The 20,734-nt window shown below is 38.7% G+C and overlaps 2 protein-coding genes across 6 annotated transcripts in view; one reads left to right on the forward strand and one right to left on the reverse strand.

Annotated features, from left to right (window-relative positions):
• Positions 1 to 3,886, reverse strand: part of KCNMB3 (potassium calcium-activated channel subfamily M regulatory beta subunit 3) — a 90,551-nt gene extending 86,665 nt beyond the window's left edge. Inside the window, exons 1-2 of the mRNA XM_057738270.1 lie at positions 3,748 to 3,886; positions 2,309 to 2,483 (exon numbers count right to left, since the gene is read on the reverse strand). The gene's annotated coding sequence lies outside the window, so the exon portion shown is untranslated. The remainder of the gene's footprint in view (positions 1 to 2,308; positions 2,484 to 3,747) is intronic.
• On the forward strand, positions 3,514 to 20,011 carry ZNF639 (zinc finger protein 639). 5 transcript variants are annotated; one of them, XM_057738268.1, is made up of 7 exons: positions 4,079 to 4,966; positions 6,087 to 6,207; positions 7,439 to 7,511; positions 8,150 to 8,218; positions 9,227 to 9,337; positions 12,300 to 12,434; positions 12,581 to 20,011. In XM_057738268.1, the coding sequence occupies exons 4-7, from the start codon at positions 8,161 to 8,163 to the stop codon at positions 13,732 to 13,734; spliced, it is 1,458 nt and encodes a 485-aa protein (XP_057594251.1). In that variant the 5' UTR covers positions 4,079 to 4,966; positions 6,087 to 6,207; positions 7,439 to 7,511; positions 8,150 to 8,160; the 3' UTR covers positions 13,735 to 20,011. The 5 variants fall into 5 exon arrangements, with proteins under 5 accessions (XP_057594248.1, XP_057594249.1, XP_057594251.1 ...); XM_057738269.1 differs by having other exon boundaries at positions 4,079 to 4,870; XM_057738265.1 differs by lacking the exons at positions 4,079 to 4,966; positions 6,087 to 6,207 and adding an exon at positions 3,514 to 3,811.
• The last annotated feature ends 723 nt before the right edge of the window (positions 20,012 to 20,734 follow it).

A 20,734-nucleotide genomic window follows, 5' to 3' on the forward strand; every position in this document is an offset into this window, starting at 1 on the left:
AAATGGATACACTTGACCTTCCTTCCCAGATGCTGTAAATAAAGTCAATACTCTAGAAAATGAAGTGCCACAAAACACTGTAGAAGGTATACTTAATATTCTAATAAAGAAGTCTAGTCCGATGTTATGTATTCATTCATTGATTCATTCAGTTAAAGAAAAAATAGACTAATAGCAATTGAAAATTGAGCACTGAGTGAAAAAGTTTTATAGCCAAGAAGAGAACCTGACCTAGTACAGAGCCTAGGTGGGTTCCCAGAGATGAGGTTCAGAGAAGAAGAAATGGGGTAAGACTTTTAAAGCCAAAAGACTATCTCTGTCCCATTTTAAGGAAGCAAAGTGAGTGGACTGACTGGCTGGCTAGATCTGGGCTTGCTGGTTTTGAAAGCACTGGGCTGGCTCCTTGGAAGACCTCTGCTCAGGTCTTCCAAGGAGCCAGCTCAGAATCACGGAGTACAGATGTCTCTGTTGGGAATGTGAGGTCCCTCATGCAAGACTATGGCATGCAGTTGCCTCACATCTAAGTCAGGACTATGGCACCCAATTAGGTCTACACTAGTGTCATCAGGCTAGGTGACCTGGATAGAATTTATCAATTCATTCAATAAGGTGAATCCCTAGACTTTTACCTGCCCCATCCTTCTTAGACCAAGCTAGGTGCCTGTCATAAGCTCCCATATACTCTTTACTTAACCTTATATATGTTTAGTCATCACATTCCAGTGCTGTTTAATTGCCTACCTTCTCTACTTTAAGGATCAGCATGGCAAGGAACCATGTCCCTCTTGCTCATACTGTATCCCCAGTACCTAATATAGTGCTGGACATAAGATAGATATGCAATGAATATTATATTGAGACTCTATGCAAGACACTGTGCTAAGCAGGGAGATGGAACAGACTGGAATATAATTAAAACCAGAATTCGAAGTCTGTGGAAAGACAATATGATACACAGGAATGGAGCCAAATTTTGTGAGGACAAAAGCTTATGCAAATTGAGGGGACCAATTTAAGGAAAATAACAAAATTATAAATGCAAAATTAAGTACCTCTTCCTAGAAGAGGTTCATGCACTTGCAGGGACTTGAAGGTTAAAGCTTCATTATCTCTACAGTAAATGCATTTTTGATAAGTGGACTAATGCACCAAACACTATAAGATCTCTGAAGAGTGATCAGAGGTCTCTGCTAGGAAAAATCAAAGATTTCATAGAAGAGATACAGTGTGAGCTTGATCTTACAGACAGAAACAAAGGAAAGGAAATGCAGGTGGAAGAAACATACTGAAACACACATATGAGAAAGATCTAGAGCCTATCTGTGGAAGAGTGAGAAGTACTGTACTATTTAGCTAATGTGATGTTGGGTGGGGAGAGCCTTAGGCTAGTGGTTCTCAAAGTGTGATCCTGGCCAGCAGCATCAGCATCACCTGAGAACTCAGAAATGCAGCCGCTCAGGCTCCAGCCCAGACTTACCTAATTAGAAACTCTGGGGCTAGAGCACAGGCCTCTATACCTTAACAATCACCTCCCGATGATTCTGATGCAGTTCAAGTTTGAAAATGAATGCCTTAGGAAGTTACTTGAGCATCAGATGAAGCTATTTTATTCGCAGAAATTCAATTTCAGGCTGTTATACAAGATGGAGAGAAATAAGAAAACAGAATTATGACAGAGAGAGAAAAAGAGAATTCTCATCTCACACCCCAAAATAAATTACAGATCAACTAAAAAGTTAAAGTAAAAAATGCAACCAGATCTTGTGTAGGAGAAAAGATTATTTGAGCATAAAGCCAACAAGAGAACCTGTAAAGGAAAAGATTAATAGACTTGATTTCACAACAATTTTGAACGTTTGTGCCATTAACAACATTAAAAAGTAGAAACAACAAACTAGGAAGAAATATGTGCAACATACATCTCAGATAAAACGCTAAAAACCTTAATTTTTTTTAAATAAACTGTGGAAAAACGGGCAAAGGACAGAAACTGAAAATTCAAAAAAGAAATACAAACGGCCAAGAATCATATGAGAAAACATTCAAGTTTACAAAAAACAAGTGATTTGGGTTTTGACAAATTATGCTCAGAGCCTGAGGCTGTCTTTGCCAGTAATTTATACAACACAGGTTCACTATGGGAATTATCGTTTATAATAATATTTCACAAGCCAATGGAATACAGGATAATGTCTGCTAACAAGCCCATAAAGACACAACATACTCCCAACCAGTTACACTACTATTCCAAACAGACGGGAGGAAAACAAAATAAAGTCCACATTTATTTGCGGTGTTTGAGGTGTACCTTTTCTATGAGTTGGTTCTCAGAAGAGTCGGCTAAGCCAACAGAGAGCTGATGTCCAGCTACCAGCGCAAATCAAAAGTCCCTCGCTGCTAGGGCATGACGCTAGTGGAACGACGGCGCCGGCGCTGGCAGGCAAACGCATCTCCTTCCCAAAACCGCTGCGTGGTTTTCACCCCTGCTGGCAAACAGACGCCTTAGACATGGTTCCATAGCACCCCCTAGTGGCTTCCGCCGTATCAGAGCCAGAAACAACCCAACTACCCAACAGGAGGGAACGACACCAATTCCACAATCCTGGGTCAATTCCCTATCCCGTGCCAAAACTACACTCGAATTAAAAGGTGCCTCTAAATCTCTTCACACTTTATTCAGGCCGTGCCAGCGTTCGTAAATATTCGTTTATTTGGGCTGAACGCACACATGAAAGTTACGAGATCGTAAAAATCGAGCCTCACACACTAGTGTCTCTTTCAAATATGGCTTTATCTCCAGGGAGGTAGTTGAAGGGGGTCAGAGTGAAGTCTACGGTTATTACTAGCCGGTGGTGGGCTGGTTGGTTCGTATGTGGTCATCAAGAGAAGCACAGTAGACGTGGGTAAACAGACGCGGACTGCAGCCCTGATTATTAGTGACCTTGGGCACAGGATAACCCGTACGGGCCTCTTCATCCACTAGACAACGGAACCGGGTACTGAGGTTACAAAGATGAATAAAACCTAGCCCCTGGACCCTCGCAAGCTCCCTTTACTAATTTGTCAACTGGGACTAACAACCTTAACACGTTGTCAAAAGGATGAAACGTGACCACACCCTGTTCACAAGTTTATTTATACTTACTTAATCCTCTCTACATCTGCTCCTAGAAACTCAAGGTCGGAAAAGGAGTTAAATCATCTAATCCAATCCGCTATAATTTCACATTCATTCCACCACGACTTTTTGAGTCCGGGAATCCGGTTAACGCCTAACAATGATTCGCGAGCTTTTAAGAGTTTCACCCCTCTGCCCCGTGGACAGCTGCCCTTTCTTCCGCCCCCCGCAGGCTGCAGCCCCTCTGTGGGGCCTGAAACGCCACACGCCTCGCCTATCCCGAGCCAGACCCTTCTCGCACGTCCCCAGCAGGAGCTTCATGGGAAAAGGGCGTCTGGCGCGCGTCGCTTCTCCCGCTTCTTCCGGGCGGGAGGGAGGCCCGGGGGCGGGCGGGGGAAAGTTCCCTAGGCAGCCTCGCCGGGAGCGACAGCGGAGGGCGGAATCACCCGCTTGTTTCGGGAGGGGCGGTCCCCCGCCCGGAAGGACCCGCCGAAGGGACCCGCCGCGGCGCGGAGGTGCCCGCAGGGGGGCGGGCCGCCGGGCCACCCCCGGGGCTGGAGGCCGGTGGTCCCTCCCAGGCCGGGTGCGCGGCTGGGCCGAGGCGCCGGATCCCCTGCCCCCATTCTCACCTAGTCACCTCCCTGCCCTCGCGGCGGGCCCCAGTGGCGCGCGGCGCAGGCGCGGAGCGAGGCGGTGAGTGCGGCCGCCGAGGCCGGGCTGGGGGCCTGGCGGGCTATGCGGAGGGCGCGCGGGGAGGGAGTGGGGCCGGCCCGGCGGAGCGCCCGGGAGCGCGAGGGCCACAGCGGCGCCGCCCGCCGCCTTGTGCTGGCGGGCAGGGCTGCGCGGCCCCTCCGCCCGCGTCCCGGCGCCTCGGCCGCCGCCTCGGAACTGCGCTTGGGCTGGCTGGGCGGGCCCCGGGGACTGGTGAGTGTGAGGGCGGGCGCTAGGCTGTGGCAGGGGCCGCGGGCGTGCGGGCGCAGCTGCCTTTGGGAGAGGGCAGGGAAGACCGGAAGGCCTCTTCCTTGGTGTTCTGGCGGGATGGTGCTCCCCTCCCCCATCCCAGAGGCAGTTCCACTCTCTGCGCAGGAAGCCTCCGCCGCGGCTCGCCTCGGGCCCCCCCCCGCCAATGCCTTTTTGCCAAAGTTGCCCTTGGGGTCGGGGCTGGGGAGTTCCCGTTAGTCGCAGGGCCCGGGTGGGGCCGGTGCGGGGCGCGGGGTTGGAGGCGGCTGGGTCCCGGTGGCTCCTGCGGGGCCCCACCGGACGTCTGGGCCCCGGATGCCCGTCGGTGCCACGCTGGCCCTCAGGCTCTGCGGGGTGGCCTCTTGATCCTCCGGCGGCGCATCCCTTGCCCGCAGCTCTAGCTTCGGTCTTCAGGCCTCGGCCCTGGCTCTGCGTCTCCAGCCAGTATAGTCCAAGCCACTTGTCAGGGTGCTTATAAACCCTCTTTGGTTTTTTCAGCACAATCTAGGGACACGAGTGATTTGAGATAGTTGATCTCTAGCAAAGAGCTAAAGCAAAGACTGACACTAAATTGGACATGTTCTAGTTCAAGTTTTTTCCTGTGGCATTTTTGTGTTTCATTTCTTTCAAAGTCTGTAAAATATATATGTTTCAAGATGAGGATGGAAAAGAACGTGCTTTTAAAACTGTAGAGAACTATAGCTTTTTATTGTAAATGCTTGTTTTATGTTTATACCGATTAGAAAGAGAATACATTGCATGAAAGGCCTTAAAAAGGTTGAACTCTTTGATGTAAGTGCTGACTGGCTATTGACTGTAGTGTTTGATACTTAGACGTTCTTAATTGCTGAAAAAAATGACAGATGGAAAGATGCTGACAAGTGTCTTGTAAGTTACTTTTAAAAAAATGTTTTTGATGGCATGATTTCCTCTTTGTAAACGTAAAATATATATGAATACCTTAGCATGAGAAAACGTCTATATGCTTATGCACCGAGATGTTAACAGTGGTTATTCTGGATGCATAGATTATAAGTGATTTAGTTAATTTTTTTTCCTAATTTTACTGCAGCGACTCATATTACATCTGTAGTTTGTTTTTAAGTAAGGAAGGGGAGTTGAGTGAAAAGTTGCATGTTCAGAATGTTCCCGAAGATAGGACTAGTGAGCAAATGTGTATATGACATCCCTAAGTAAAAAGCCAGACTTCTTCAGGGCAGTTATACATACAAAAAGCACATGAAAACATTTTCTGAAATGAAGGGTGGTTAGGATTTTTGGTCTCGAGTGGGCATTTTTACCATCTTGGCCTAAAGGAGGTCTGGTGAGCATTTGGATATTGTTCAGCCTTAAGTAGAAGTCAAACAGTTCCTGATCAAGGTGATCCTATTCCTTTCACCTGACAGCCTGAATCCAGGCCCGCTTGCAACATTAATTCTGATGCCATGCTTGGTTTCCTTTTCTTGCTTTTTTGAAAGAATTTGAAGTGTTTAACATGCTCGGCTTACAATTTAAAGTGTTCTGACTGATACTTGTAGAATATTTAGAACATGAAGTATAAAGCTTTTAGCTGTATAAATTCTGAAAGTGTACAAAAGAGATATTAGGAATAAGTCTTGAGGTTTTAGTTTATTGCATAAATATGAAAAATTTTTAATACTTGATGGAGGTGGGCTCAGGGAATTCTCTTTGTGTTGTTAGGTGAGGTATTGTGTATGTTGATACCATTTCTGTAAATACCACAGTTGTCAATTTCTTTGGGTGATTCCCTTCCCCTCCTCACAATTGGTGGCTGAATAAGAACTGGAAGCAAGGTGTAACTTGCTGGTAGCAGTAATTAGAAATGAAGATTTACTCACAGTTAGTTGTTCAAAACCCAAAAGTCATGAGATAACGCTTTTTCATCGCTGGTTCTGCTACTTAGTTAACTTGATTTTTTCACTGAGTTTGCTTCTTCATCAGTAAAATTGGGGTGAATTTGATCGTAGCCCTTCTATGTACATCACAGGCTTGTTGTGAAGATCAAATAAAATAAGGAAAATTCAAAGTAAACTCAACAGCACTATAAGTGTATGATCACATCACGTGTAGTGCTGATATACCCAGAAATTGGTGAAGCAGCAAAAATGGTATGTGCACATCAAGTTCCTTACCACTAGAAATGAGATGATCTTAGTAATGATGCCAAGTTCTACCTGCTATGTACATATATCACCATGGTGATAAGAAAAGCAGTTTATAAGCTGCTAGAGAAAACGTCACAGTGCATTTTTTTCCCTGATATTCCTTACTTTCCCACTGCTACAGTGGAAAGAGCATTAATCTGAAATGGAGGAGGCAGTTGTGATTCTGACACTAATCTATTACTTGAATTGAGGTGATCACTTTATCTCCCTATTTGTTTCCACAACTAAAATAAAGGGATTGAAATCATGGTCTTGAAAATTGGTTAGATCTTTGTTCAAATCCCAACCCTGTCGCTTATTACATATGACTAAAGTTTATGCCTCAGTTTCCTCATCAATAACAAAGGGTAAATAATAATGATATTGAGAGAGTGTGGATTTTGCAAATCATAGGATTATATAAAATAATGTACACAGCATGGTGTCCAATAAATGATCATTATTCTTCTATTAAATAGTCTGTAAGGATTTAAACAATTTAAAGTCTGTAATTTGGTGTTGGCTTTCATTATATTGGCTTTCATTGTGGCTGAATAAATTAATGAGATTTATATTCCTGTTTTGGTGTTAAGATACAGCTATAGCTTTAGAAGGTAAATTCATTTCAGAGAACTAGTGGCAGGGTAGGAATAGAGATGCAGTTGTAGAGAATGGACTTGAGGACACCGTGGGAAGGGGCAGCTGGGATGTATTGCGAGAGCAGCATTGACATATACACACCAAATGTAAAATAGATGGCTAGTGGGAAGCTACTACAGAGCACAGGGAGATCAGCTTGATGCTTTGTGAAGACCTAAAGGGGTGGAATAGGGAGGCTGGGAGGGAGGCTCAAGAGGGAGGGCATGTGGGAATATATGTATACATGTGGCTGACTCACTTTGTTGTGCAGCAGAAACTGACACAATCCTTACTGTAAAACAGTTATACTCCAATAAAGATAAAGAAAAAAATAAGGGGGAAAAAAAAGAAATGTGACACATGTTTACATATAGTCACATATTTATCAATATATACAAGTTTTAGTACTTAATACAGTATGTTCAAAAGAATATTGTACTTGAGTTAATTCTGTATAGCTTTCCAGTTGACCGAGATCTGGTACCATTGTATTTTTGAGTCTCAGAAATGAACTACATTTTTGCTCATATGACTTTTGTCATGTTTTTTTCTACAGGCTTTTTTTTTACCATCTGCGAAAACTTGCTGTAATTCATTTTTCCTCACTCCAGTATTAAGAATTATACCAAGTAAGTGGGATGTAGCAAAACTAGTCAATTTTGTAACAGTCTTTCGGAATTTAATCATTCAGTGGTTGCCATACCTCTTTTGTTCTCAACAGAATGTTGACTGTGACCTCAAAAGTAAGAAAAGGATTTTTTCTTGAAAATTATATTCTGAGCTTCTATATGATAAGTTTTTGTTTTGTTTTCTGAAGCCAGGGCATCAATACAGATTTGTGACAGTATTTTTTTAAGGAAATTTATCTACCTGTGGCTTCAAAACTGTGTCACAATATTCCCAACTGTAAGAAGTGTACCTGTAAAACTCTTAATTTGGTGCCAGAGGCATAATTTGTCTTATAAAAAATACTTTAAGCATAAGGCTTATGTAATTATCCAGTTTTCACAATTACATCAACATTTCAAAAGGAGTTCTCGACCTCAGTGAGAAAGAAGACAGAACCTGGCATCCTGCCTTTAAACTTGATCAGAAAAATAAATCCAAAATATAAGCAGAAGGATTGTTTACATTTCTCTTATGAAGTCGATTTTCATGTGGCACATACATTTCCTATTGCCAATAAATTATTTGGTTAATAGAAAGTTTTATGACAAGATTAACAATTGTTATTTGTGATATATCTCTTAAAATTTTCCACTTTTAGATTAAAAAGATATGAATGAATATCCTAAAAAAAGAAAAAGGAAGACTTTACACCCTTCTCGTTATTCAGGTCAGTGTATGATTAAATTATTTAAAAGTTAGGCCATGTATTAATTCCCATGCAATTATGTTTCCATCATTTTCTCATAAATGATCTGATAAGAGTTAAAAATCTGTGTCAACTTTAGGTAAGAGAAAACTTTAAATAAATTCTCTCAAAATATATTTCTCAATGTCTACCATGTGCTAGGCACACATCAGAACTTTACATTGTTTAATCCTCACAACTTCATGGTTTACAGATATTTAAAATTAGATGTCCAAGGTTACATACTTACACAGCATAATTGATATTTGCCTGTGTGATTCCCAAGCTTGTGCTTAAGGCACAGCAATAACCTTGGTGGAAGATATATTGGGGAAAAAACTTTATCTTGTACATTATTTTCAGAAATATGAATTTCATTTTGATTGTGTAATCTTAGATGCTTTCTTTGAGGTTGGCTCTGCTTTCTTGGCAGATAAGAGGTCTTTGGCCATCTGTAACTAATTCAGCTCACATGCGTATACTTAGACAGTCTCAGTTATACCTGTTAACCAACCCAACCTGTACATTTTTCGAATCTGAGGAAATTAAGCCTTGTTTACTGCTTACTGGCCCTTCCCAGGCAAGAGTTGAGATGACTATCTTCAGAAGTCATAACTGGTCCTCAGACCTTCCCCTGTGTATTATGCTTTCTCTATAGTACATGGCAGATCTTCTTGGTAGTTAATTCACTGTATTTTTGCAATTAACACATATATTGCATATTTATATTTTGTGGGATTCTGATGAAGGCAAATGTATTTTCATGTGCTTCAAAGTATTATATTTTAAATTGTATAATTTATGGTTCTTTCAAAGCTCAAAGTCAGTATTAGATCTGAACTTTAAAAGCCTTCAGAATTGAGGGAAATATTAATACTTTATATTACAGATACTATGAAAATTTATATATGTTGGATAGAGAGATGGCTGTCATTAAATGTGTATATGTTCAGTATGCTTTAAATTTTTTAAATTTTGTTTTGTGTTCAGATTCCTCTGGAATAAGCAGAATTGCAGATGGATTCAATGGAATTTTTTCTGATCATTGTTATAGTGTTTGTTCTATGAGACAACCAGACTTAAAATATTTTGACAACAAAGGTATATCTAAATTTTCCAAAATATTTTTAATTGCTTTTATAATTTTTTGTTTCTTTTTTGAAAATGTGGGTGAAAGTGATGATTTCAAAATGGGCAAGTGTTTAAACTTAAGAAAACAAAAGAGTTTTGTGTAAGGAAGTGAGTGAATTTTAATTTTTAACATTATTTCAGACATATAAATCAAAAACTCATCCTCCTAAATCAGTTTTAGTCAGCTAGGAATCAGTAGCAATACAGGTGTGACCCAGGGTTGGGAGCATTTATGATGAAAAGTTGTTACACACAGTTCTTCCACTCAGCTATACTTTTCAGTTTGGAGGACCTAGGGAAGGAGAGAACAGAAGGTGAAGGAGTTGGTCATTTTCAATCTTGTATCTTCTATTGACTCCTCTTTTCTAGAGCATGAGATGAATAATAACTTGCATTTGTGCTCTTCTTCCTCTGCAATGATCAAAACTCCCAGTTCCCTTGAGCTCCTATGATAGGCACAGAACCATAAATTATTTTTTAAGAACTTTTATTGAGATACAGTTGACATACAATAAACTGCATATATTTAAAGTGTACAATTTGATAATTTTTTATTAGTAATATATATATGGCAATCACAATCTCCCAATTCATTCCCCCCCCCCAACCCTCTCTGCTTTCCCCACTTGATGTCCATATATTTAGAACCATAAATTATTTAAAGAACATGCAGGGACTTCCCTGGTGGTCCAGTGGTTAAGACTCTGCACTCCCAGTGTAGGGGGCCTGGGTTCAATCCCTGGTCAGGGAACTAGATCCCACATGCTGCAACTAAGAGGCTACATGCCGCAAGTAAAAGATACGGCATGCCACAACTAAAGATCCCACGTGCTGCAACTAAGACCCGGTACAACCAAATAAATTGCTTTTTTTTAAATAATGAAAAATAAAAATAAGTAAAAAAGAACATGCAGAGTCAGAGACATCAGTATGAACTCATGTTTGGCTTAATATAGACACAAATGGTTACATGCAAAAACATTTATGGGTGTGTCTATGCACATATGTGGTAGTGTACATGCACATATTTTTTGCTCTGTTAGCTGAGAGGGCCTAACAGAAATGACAGCCCAGTAGCAATGAGCACATCTAGTGCCCATATCTTGGTTTCTAATAGCATTTTCCAATAAAAGGAACGAGGGCTTCTTGGAGAAATGGCTGATTTAAGGGAGAAGAAGCAAATCTCTACAGAAGAATTCCACGTTATTTATGTTAATACTCCTGCTTCAAGGAGGTGAAGCATAACTTTCCACTCCTTAAGTATGGACTGCACTTAGGGACTTAATTCCAAAGTGTAGCATATGGAAAGTAAAAATGTGACTTTACAGTAGAGAAACCTGATAAATACCCAGGTTATCAAGTTCAATATCAACAGTGATAAATCATGTTAATAGTATATAATTTTGGTATGAAGTGATAAAGATGGCAGTTTGCCTCTGTCTACCTTCTAATAATCCATAATCCCAGTCTAATCATGAAAAAAATGACAAAGTTCGTTAGTGGGGCATCCTACAAAATACCTAACCAGTCTCTTCAAAATTTTCATGGTCGTTGAAAACAAGGGAACTCTAAGAAACTACCACAGCTAACAGTAGCTTAGAGACATGATAACTAAATGTTATCTATCCTGGATGGGATCCTGGAACAGAAGAAGGAGATTAGGTAAAAACTAAGGAAATCTGGATGAAGTATGGACTTAGTTAATAACAACTTACCAGTATTGGTCATTAATTGTAACAAATATTAATGTAAGATGTGGAGAAACTGAATGCAGGATATGTGGGAATTCTCTGTACTATCTTTCTATTTTTTTTCTGTAAATCTGAAACTTATGAAAAATAAAGCCTGTCTAAGAAAGACATGAGGCACTTCTTAGGTGGTGCAGTGGTTAAGAATCTGCCTGCCAATGCAGGGGACACGGGTTCAATCCCTGTTCCAGGAAGATCCTACGTGCCGTGGAGCAACTAAGCCCATGTGCCTCAACTACTGAGCCTGTGCTCTAGAGCCCATGAGCCACAACTGTTGAGCCCACGTGCTGCAACTACTGAAGCCCATGCACCTAGAGCCGGTGCTGCACAAGAGAAGCCACCGCAATGAGGAGCCCACACACCACAATGAAGAGTACGCTCCACTCACCACAACTAGAGAAAGCCCGTGTGCAGCAACGAAGACCCAACACAGCAAATAAATAAATAGATAGATAGATATATTTTTAAAAAGAAAGACGGATGTGATGTTGAAATCCAGTTTTCTCTACTGGCTGGCATTTTCACTTTGTCCATGCTAATTTTAAAACATTGGGGCTGGGCTAAGGGAATAAGGGCTTATTCAAACTCAGTAATTTCAAGTTAAAATTCCCAAGTAACTTTACAGATACATATATTTGGGGCAGGGAGGCTGTGTTGGGTCATAGTTGCTACATGCAGTCTTTCTCTAGTTGTGGCGATGTGGCAAGCAGGGGTTGCTCTTCTTTGCAGTGCACCAGCTTCTTGGTGTAGTGGCTTCTCTCGTGGAGCACGGGCTATAGGCGCACGGGCTTCAGAAGTTGTGGTACTTGGGCTCAGTAGTTGTGGCACACAGGCTTAGTTGCTCCTCGGCATGTGGGATCTTCCCGGACCAGGGATTGAACCCCTGTCTCCTGCATTGGCGGGCAGATTCTTAACCACTGCACCACCAGGGAAGTTCCCCCAAGTAACTTTAAAAAGTGTATTCTAGTCCAGATGGGGCAGGGAAGCAAAAGTAGTTGCTTGCTTGGACAGATTTTCAGTGTATCTGTGGTATACAGGTAACAAAGCTTTTCATAGCTAAATCTAAGCCTGTTTAGTTCTGTTGGAATTCTAAGTTATATTTAAAACATTTGGTGCTTTGTTTTATAATAATGTTTAATGCTTTGATATAAATAATAAATGTTTTTCCAAATCCCTTTTTACAGATGATGATTCTGATACAGAGACATCAAATGACTTGCCAAAATTTACAGATGGAATCAAGGCCAGAAACAGAAATCAGAACTACCTGGTTCCCAGTCCTGTCCTTAGAATTCTAGACCACACTGCCTTTTCTACAGGTAAGGGAAAATAATTAATAGCATTTGCACATTTTGTATAGATCAATGAAAGAATAATAAGTAAAATAAATTTCTTTTTGCCAATGACTTATTTAGTAGGTCTTATTTAGTAATAATAATAATAATAGGCTTGTTTTATTTTTCAGAAAAATCTGCTGATATTGAAATTTGCGATGAAGAGTGTGACTCCCCTGAATCAGTCAACCAGCAAACTCAAGAGGAAAGCCCTATAGAAGTTCACACTGCTGAAGACGTTCCAATTGCTGCAGAAGTGCATGCAATTTCTGAAGATTATGATATAGAGACAGAAAACAATTCCTCTGAGAGTCTCCAAGACCAAACTGATGAAGAACCACCAGCTAAACTTTACAAAATTCTTGACAAGAGCCAAGCTTTGAATGTGACTGCCCAGCAGAAATGGCCTTTACTGAGAGCTAATAGCAGTGGCCTCTATAAATGTGAACTTTGTGAGTTCAACAGCAAATATTTTTCTGATTTAAAGCAGCATATGATCTTGAAGCATAAACGTACTGATTCAAATGTGTGTCGAGTATGCAAAGAAAGTTTCTCTACCAACATGCTTCTGATCGAACATGCCAAACTGCATGAAGAGGATCCCTACATTTGTAAATACTGTGATTATAAGACAGTAATTTTTGAGAACCTCAGCCAGCACATTGCAGACACCCATTTTAGCGATCACCTTTATTGGTGTGAGCAGTGTGATGTACAGTTCTCCTCAAGTAGTGAACTCTACCTACATTTCCAGGAGCACAGCTGTGATGAACAGTACTTGTGTCAGTTCTGTGAACATGAAACGAATGATCCGGAAGACTTGCATAGCCACGTGGTAAATGAGCATGCATGTAAATTAATAGAGTTAAGTGATAAGTATAACAATGGAGAACATGGACAGTACAGCCTTTTAAGCAAAATTACATTCGACAAATGTAAAAACTTTTTTGTATGTCAAGTCTGTGGGTTTCGGAGTAGACTTCACACAAATGTTAACAGGCATGTTGCTATTGAACATACTAAAATTTTTCCTCATGTTTGTGATGACTGTGGGAAAGGCTTTTCAAGTATGCTAGAATATTGCAAACATTTAAATTCACATCTCTCTGAAGGGATTTATTTATGTCAGTACTGTGAATATTCAACAGGACAGATTGAAGATCTTAAAATTCATCTAGATTTCAAGCATTCGGCTGATTTACCTCATAAATGTAGTGACTGCTTAATGAGGTTTGGAAATGAAAGGGAATTAATAAGTCACCTTCCAGTCCATGAGACAACTTGATTGTTCTCTTTAACTTCCATAATGTTGATGTAAAATAATAAATTCGACTTTTTTGGAGATGTTAAAATGGACGATTTAAAACACAACTTATGAGAACTGTCTTTAACAAGATTTTTTGAATCGCCAATTTTCTTGGCATCGCTACCTTTTTCAGTATATAATTGTATCCTAAATGTGGTATTTTCAATGTATTGTAGTTTGTAGTTTTAACCACTTTTGGTAACTATCGTGTTTCTTGCATGTGCTCTGACTTCATAAATTGATGAGAAACAGATGTACTAAAGAAACTAGACTACGGTTTTCCTTCCATAAACATAGGTGCTGTAAACTTTTTCTCCTTTAAACCCAAAACAAGATCAGTTTTTCGTGTATGAAGTCGTTAAAGTACTGCACTACCAGAACAAAAGTGCAACATAATACACACTTAAGTCCACTGATCTCCCATTAAGAAGATCCAGACCCTGCTTTCGCATTCCCCAGCAGTTATTATGCCCAAGACAATCCATGAACTCCCCATCTGTGTGATTCTTTCAGTGACACGAGGAGACCAGTGTTACGGTAAGGAGAGATCTGGCTTTCTTGGCAGTCTTTTTTTTAATTCTTGCTTTATTTTAGCCCCTATCTATGTGCTAAATAATTTTAAATGGGGAAGAACTGGTAAAGAGATAGACAATAAAGTAACAAATTATAACAAACTGCTATAACAAATTATAACAAACTGAGTGGCTTAAAGCATAGAAATTTATTGTCTCACAGTTTTAGAGGCTAGAAATTCAAAATTGAAGTGTTAGCATAGTTGATTCCTTCTGAGAGCTGTGAGGGAAGGATCTGTTCACCGCGATTCTCCTTGAGTTGTACATGGCTATCTTCACGTTCACATGGTCTTCTCCCTGTGTGGAAGTCTGTTTCCAACTTACCCTCTTTTACAAGGAACCAACCAATCGTTGGGTTAGGGCCTATGCTTATAGCCTCATTTTAACTTGATAAAGGCACTATCTCCAAATAAGTTTGTATTTTGATGAACTGGGGCCCAGGACTTCAACATGTGAAGGGAGTGAGGGAGAGGCACAACAACCACAGTTCAGTAACAGCTTCTTGTAGTATCAGGAAGATAGAATTTTGTACATCATTGGCCTCACATATAATAAACACTGCCGCTAACAAACTATATTGTCACTCAGGAATATTGATGTAGTTGAAAAGGCCAATATATGACCTGTGTTTTTCTTACTTCAAGACATGGGAATTTAGTCTTTTGAGAATGGTAGCAGCAACAAGCTTTTCAACTTGTTGCTGCCACCATTCTGTCTGTCATATATGTATACCTGTATTCCTAGAAACTACCATTTCATCTGATTATAACATTCCAGGTAGGGCTGTCTGATACAAATGTTTCTTAGAAAACCTATAATTAAATTGGAAGAAAACTTTAGAAACCATCTGGTCTATACCCTCTAGTTTTCTACGTTTCTTATAGAAATAGAAACTTAGGTTATTATTAGGCAGAGGTCACGAAGCCAGTTATAGCAGACGGGAATGGAATCCAAGTTATTTGGCTTCCAGTCTAGTGATGGTTCCGTGACACCATGTTACATAAAAATCTAAGCTTTGTCCTTGGGATGTTTTTCATGATTACTTAATCTGGCTATTCAACTACCTTCTTGGTAATTCTGTTTTTATACTTTCTTGATATACATCCAGCTTCAGGAATTTGATTTTTAGAAAACAAACCTTAAGTAAGTAATGCCTTTTTTTTTTCAGTTGTGTATTTTACAGCTTTACATTTGATCAGGTGTTAGTATTCAAATTAGAGATGGTAATGAAACTACTCCAGAGGCATTAAATCCCAGTTTTAGAACCATATAATTTAGTGGTTTTTTTGATGAATCTGCAGCTTGTGGCCACATCTCACTGACAGTTTGTCCAATAAAACCTTTTGCTTTGACTCAGCTTTCAAAGAAGCCTGTCAGTAACCATAAATTGCTGAGGTAGCAAGTCTATATTTTTAGCTTAATGAACTTCTTTGGAAAAACAGACGTACCTAAAAAGAAGATTTTCTAACTGCTTCTGGATTTTATTCTACACAAAGACATTTCCACTGTACTCTTTTGTGACTCAAGAATACATGATACATGCTGTTTTTTAACACTAGAATTCTTGGCAGCAGTGAACAGTAGTGATGGATCTTTCATTTTTCTTATTTTTTTTTAATCTTCACCTTGCAATGTGTGTTATTTGAAAATGAATGTGTGGTACTCAAAAGCCTCTCTTCCTGCTTATAAATTTGCCAGTTTTACCATTTTAAATCAACTTATTCCTCTGAGTGTGTATATTAACCAGTTTCTCAGTTTCACAGGGTCCATAGCCTGTTAAATGATTGCTAAATTATTGGTAGGTATAGCCAGTAGGGTCTTTTTTTTTCCCCCAATAAACTAACACTTAAAAAGAATAAATAAATAAATAAAAGCCAATAAACTAACACTATTCCTAATTTTTAAATCTGATTTCCAAAGCATTGAATTACTTAATTCCTGGCACTTTACAGTTAATCTTGCTGTAAAGTTTTCTCAGTGTTACCTTTTGCAAGCAGGTTACTATATTCCCCAAACTACTGTTATTAATTTTTAGTGGAATTTTGATGATGTAAGAGCACTATAAGTGACATAAATTTGAAAAAGCTAATAAAAAGCAAATAGCCAAGGGAATTCCCTGGTGATCCAATGGTTAGGACTCCATGCTTCTACAGCAGGAGGCATGGGTTCAATCCCTGGTCAAGCAATGAAGATGCCCCAAGCCGAGTAGCGCGGCCAAAAGGAAAAAAAAAAAATCGACTAGCCACAATCCTCTTGGGAAGCAGGTTGACTTAAAAGAATCAATACTATTTATTTAACTGAAAATAAATAGTTTAACTGTAAATCCCAACAAAGAAGCAAATACAGTTAGTTTTACCCCACAATTAACAGTCTCATCCCCATAAATTAAAAATGAACTTTTGAATATGTATTCCTTTGTAACTTTCACTTTGGATGACTAAAGATAGAATATCCACGAGAATTATTATTCATGGCATTGAGTTTATGGATCTACAAATATACCTTATATTGGTTTAACTTTCCATAAATTAATCTCTTAAGACAACATTCAAATCTAAGAGAAAGAAATGTGTACATTTATGGTGTAAAATATAAATTCACAAAGCTGAAAGTTGTCACATGTAATTTACATGTTTGTATGAAGTTATATGCTCAATTTGTAAGTTTAAAAAACTTAACATTTTAATAGCCTATTAGTTGCTTGGAGTGTGCTTCATACTAGTGATTTGAAAAATAATTTTCTGTATGAAGATCTTCCACATTAAAGCATCACCACAACTTCCTTATTAAGTTCATTCTCCTTAGTAACCTTGGTATTAAACTGGTGATAACTACCTGAACCCCAAATAAATCACATTTATGAAAAGTAATTTCTTCACAGTAAAAAACAATTTTCTCATATTGCTAAATAGGAATATTGCATTATCTACTAGTCTGATTCCTATATTTTGAAAGGGATGACTAGATACTTCTTGAAAGGAATTTTTGTTGTCACAACATTTGTTTGTTGTTATTTATTTTGAGTTTTAAATATGCAAACAAATATGACCTGGACAATTTTTTTCTTGCTAAAAATATTGAGCTGAGTGACTTACACATTGAAAAATTTAATGCAAAGTATGTTTTGATTAAAAACTCAGCATTTTCTATTTTTTAATACCCAGATAGTGTCCACTACTGAAAAACATTACAGTTGAAATAATTGATACTTTTGCCCTTATTCTTCAGAATAAGCTGAGATTAGGAACTGGAATCATACCAAAATAAAACAGAAATGTAATTTCTCATGGTTTTTTTTGGTTGTTATATTTTTTGTTTTTTGATTCTCTGCTTAAAGACCATTTACCATGATGTTTTGGATTTTAGTTGGCTAAAATCGGAAACTATTGAATTCTCTTTTCTTGCCTACCCTGCACATTTTATTTAGGGTTACCAGTCCTCTGCTATAGCATTATGTTTTTTTAAAACATATTGCTCAAACTATGCTCTATGACTGATTACCCTCCTCTTTGCAACTCTTCCTCACCTCATTTGGATTTTCAGAAAGTCTCAAAAGATTAAAATTTTCCCAATTAGCAAGGTGAGAGTGAATTAGTTTTCTTTAATTCTTCCTTCTCTCTATTCTCCAAACTGTGTTAAAATGACTTACTCCTTTCAAACCATATACCTAGCACATCACTCACTTCTGTAACCTATACATATTTTATAAATTCCTGTCAAACAGCAGTGCTGAATTTATAAATTTCAATGTGTCTATTTTGGATTTTTAAGAAGCAGAATATCATGGCACTTGCAGAATCTTAGTTCCCCAACCAGGGATTGAACCCAGGCCACGGCAGTGAAAGCGCCAAGTCTTAACCACTGGATGGCCAGGGAATTCCCTCATGGCACTTCTTTCTTTGTGGTTACAAGATAGTGGTTAACTGCCTTATGGCAGAGATCCAATGTTCTTTAGTGAACAACTACATTGCTGAAGTAGAGAAACTAACACAAAATGACAGTGTTAGTTTGGGAGGAACCTCATAAATCATCTAATTCAGACTCATAAAGCTCACAACATATAAAAATAATTATGTATAGTACAGTTTCATTTTCATGGTTGTAAATTACATGTAAAATGTAGCACATTAAATCTGATTCATGCATTTTTTACTTAGGACACAATTTTTTTTTTTAAAGCAAACATTTAAGAAAATGCATGAAGTAAATAATGATACATGGACATGGAAAAAAATTGGGCAGGTAAAACATGAATGACTGAAGTTTGAGTATATAAAATTCTGGTCTAAACTTGTTTATAGCTTAGAAAAATGTTTCTCTAAAAAGTCATTAGTCAAATACTTTTTAAGGTAGGATAAACAGGACTTCTAACTCTCTACCACTCTTCAAAGAATTTTCTTTAGAAAAAGTGAAAATGTGCCCTATTTTTTCTGTAGAATGTCATACCAGACAACTGAAGAGAGAAAATAATGTTATAGAGAGTACTGGACCATGGCATGTGATTTTGTTTTCTAGTCCGTTTGCTAACCACAAATTGTGTGAGTAACCAAAGACAATGGATGTAATGTTACCAACTTTTTCTCCTTAAAAACTTCTATTTCACTGCTAGTCTGTTTAAGAAACAGCTATGGAATATCTCCTATCAAACCACATGCACAGGGATACAAAGATAACCTATGGTTCTTGTCCTCAAAAGCTTTACCATGCACAGCAGGAAATTCTTCTCTGTCACTCTTCTGAACTCCAATTCAGTTAAATATGAAGCTGAGTGCTTTCTGTATTTCTAAGTATTCACTTTCTATATAATGCTACCGTAAACATTTTGGTGTACGTTAAGGTATTTTGGGGTTTTGGTTTTTTTTCCTTGGGGGGGGAGGTGGGCTTTGTGTATATATTTTTTGGTATGCTTGTGATTAAATACCTCCAAAATAATATCCAGAATGGCTCGTTTATACTCCCATCAGCTGATCATGTTTCCCTACATCCTTATGGACAGTATTATACAACTTTTTAATTTTGGTAAATCTGAGGGGCATAAAGTAGTATGTTATTGTTTGAATTTGCATTATTTGATTACTAACAAGATTGAAAATATTTAAATATACTTATGAGACATTTTGGTTTCTCATTTTGTGAAGTGCCTCTCTATATCCTTTGTTCCTTTTTTTCCCCCCATTTTTGGCTGCACCATGTAGTTTGCGGGATCTTAGTTTGTCGAGCAGGGATTAGATCCAGGCCATGGCAGTGAAAGGGCCAAGTCCTAACCACTGCACCGCCAAGGAATTCCCCTTTGTTCACCTTTCTGTTGGGTTTTCTGGTTAATTTTGAGAAGTTCTTAAAAATTTTAAATATTGGTTCTTAGTTGATGATATACACTGCAAAAAATAGATTCCCAGATTGCCATCCATCTGTTACTGATGTCTTTGGTTGAACACAAATCTTTACATTGGGACTTCCATGGTAGTCCAGTGGTTAAGGCTGTGTGGTCTCAATGCAGGTGGCAAAGTTTTCATCCCTGGTCAGGGAACTAAGATCCCAGATGCTGCATGGTGCCAAAAAGAAAGGGAGGGAGGAAAGGAAGGAAGGAAGGAAGGTAGGAAGGCAGGCAGGCAGGCAGGCAGACAGGCAGGAAGGGGAAAGAAAGAAAGAGAGAGAAGAAAGAAAGAAAGAAAGAGAGAGAGAGAGAGAGAAAGAAAGAAAAGAGAGAGAAGGAAAGAAAGAGAAAGAAAGAAAAAGAAAGAAAGAAAGAAAGAAAGAAAGAAAGAAAGAAAGAAAGAAAGAAAGAAAGAAAGAAAGAAAGAAAGGGAAAGAAAAAGAAAAGAAAAGAAAAAGAAAGAAAGGGAAAGAAAGAGGGAAATCTTTACATTTAATGTAGGTAGATCCACCACATTTTACCTTACAGATTGTGCTTTCTACATCTTGTTAACAAACTTCTCTAACCCCAATGTCACAAAACTATTTTCCTACATTTTCTCCTATTAATGTTCTGGTTGTACCTTTTGTGTTTAGGTCTGAGTTTCTTTGTGTGTAAGAATGATTCAAGTTTTATTTTTGTTCATTTAAGTGAGCCAGTTTTGTCAGTACTATTTGTTAAATAATGCATCTTCCCCCAGTGATTCGTGATACCAGTTTGATCCTATATCCACTCCCCATGGGCATAATTGGCTTATGGATCTGTGTCTGTATTCATTATATTCCTGTTTGTTCCTGCTAATAGTATCACATGTTTTAACAGTTGCTTTAAACATTATAGCTTTCCAGTATGTCTTAGTATCAGGTAGTGTGAATTTATTCTCTCTGCTCTTCTTTTGAGAACTGTTTTAGTTATTGGTAGACTTTTCCTTCCTCCATGTAAATTCAGAATTAGTTCCAATTCCATCTACTGTCTTGTTGGAATTGCATTATAA

This window comes from Hippopotamus amphibius, chromosome 6 (assembly GCF_030028045.1).
Source record: "Hippopotamus amphibius kiboko isolate mHipAmp2 chromosome 6, mHipAmp2.hap2, whole genome shotgun sequence".
NCBI classification, from domain to species: Eukaryota; Metazoa; Chordata; class Mammalia; order Artiodactyla; family Hippopotamidae; genus Hippopotamus; species Hippopotamus amphibius.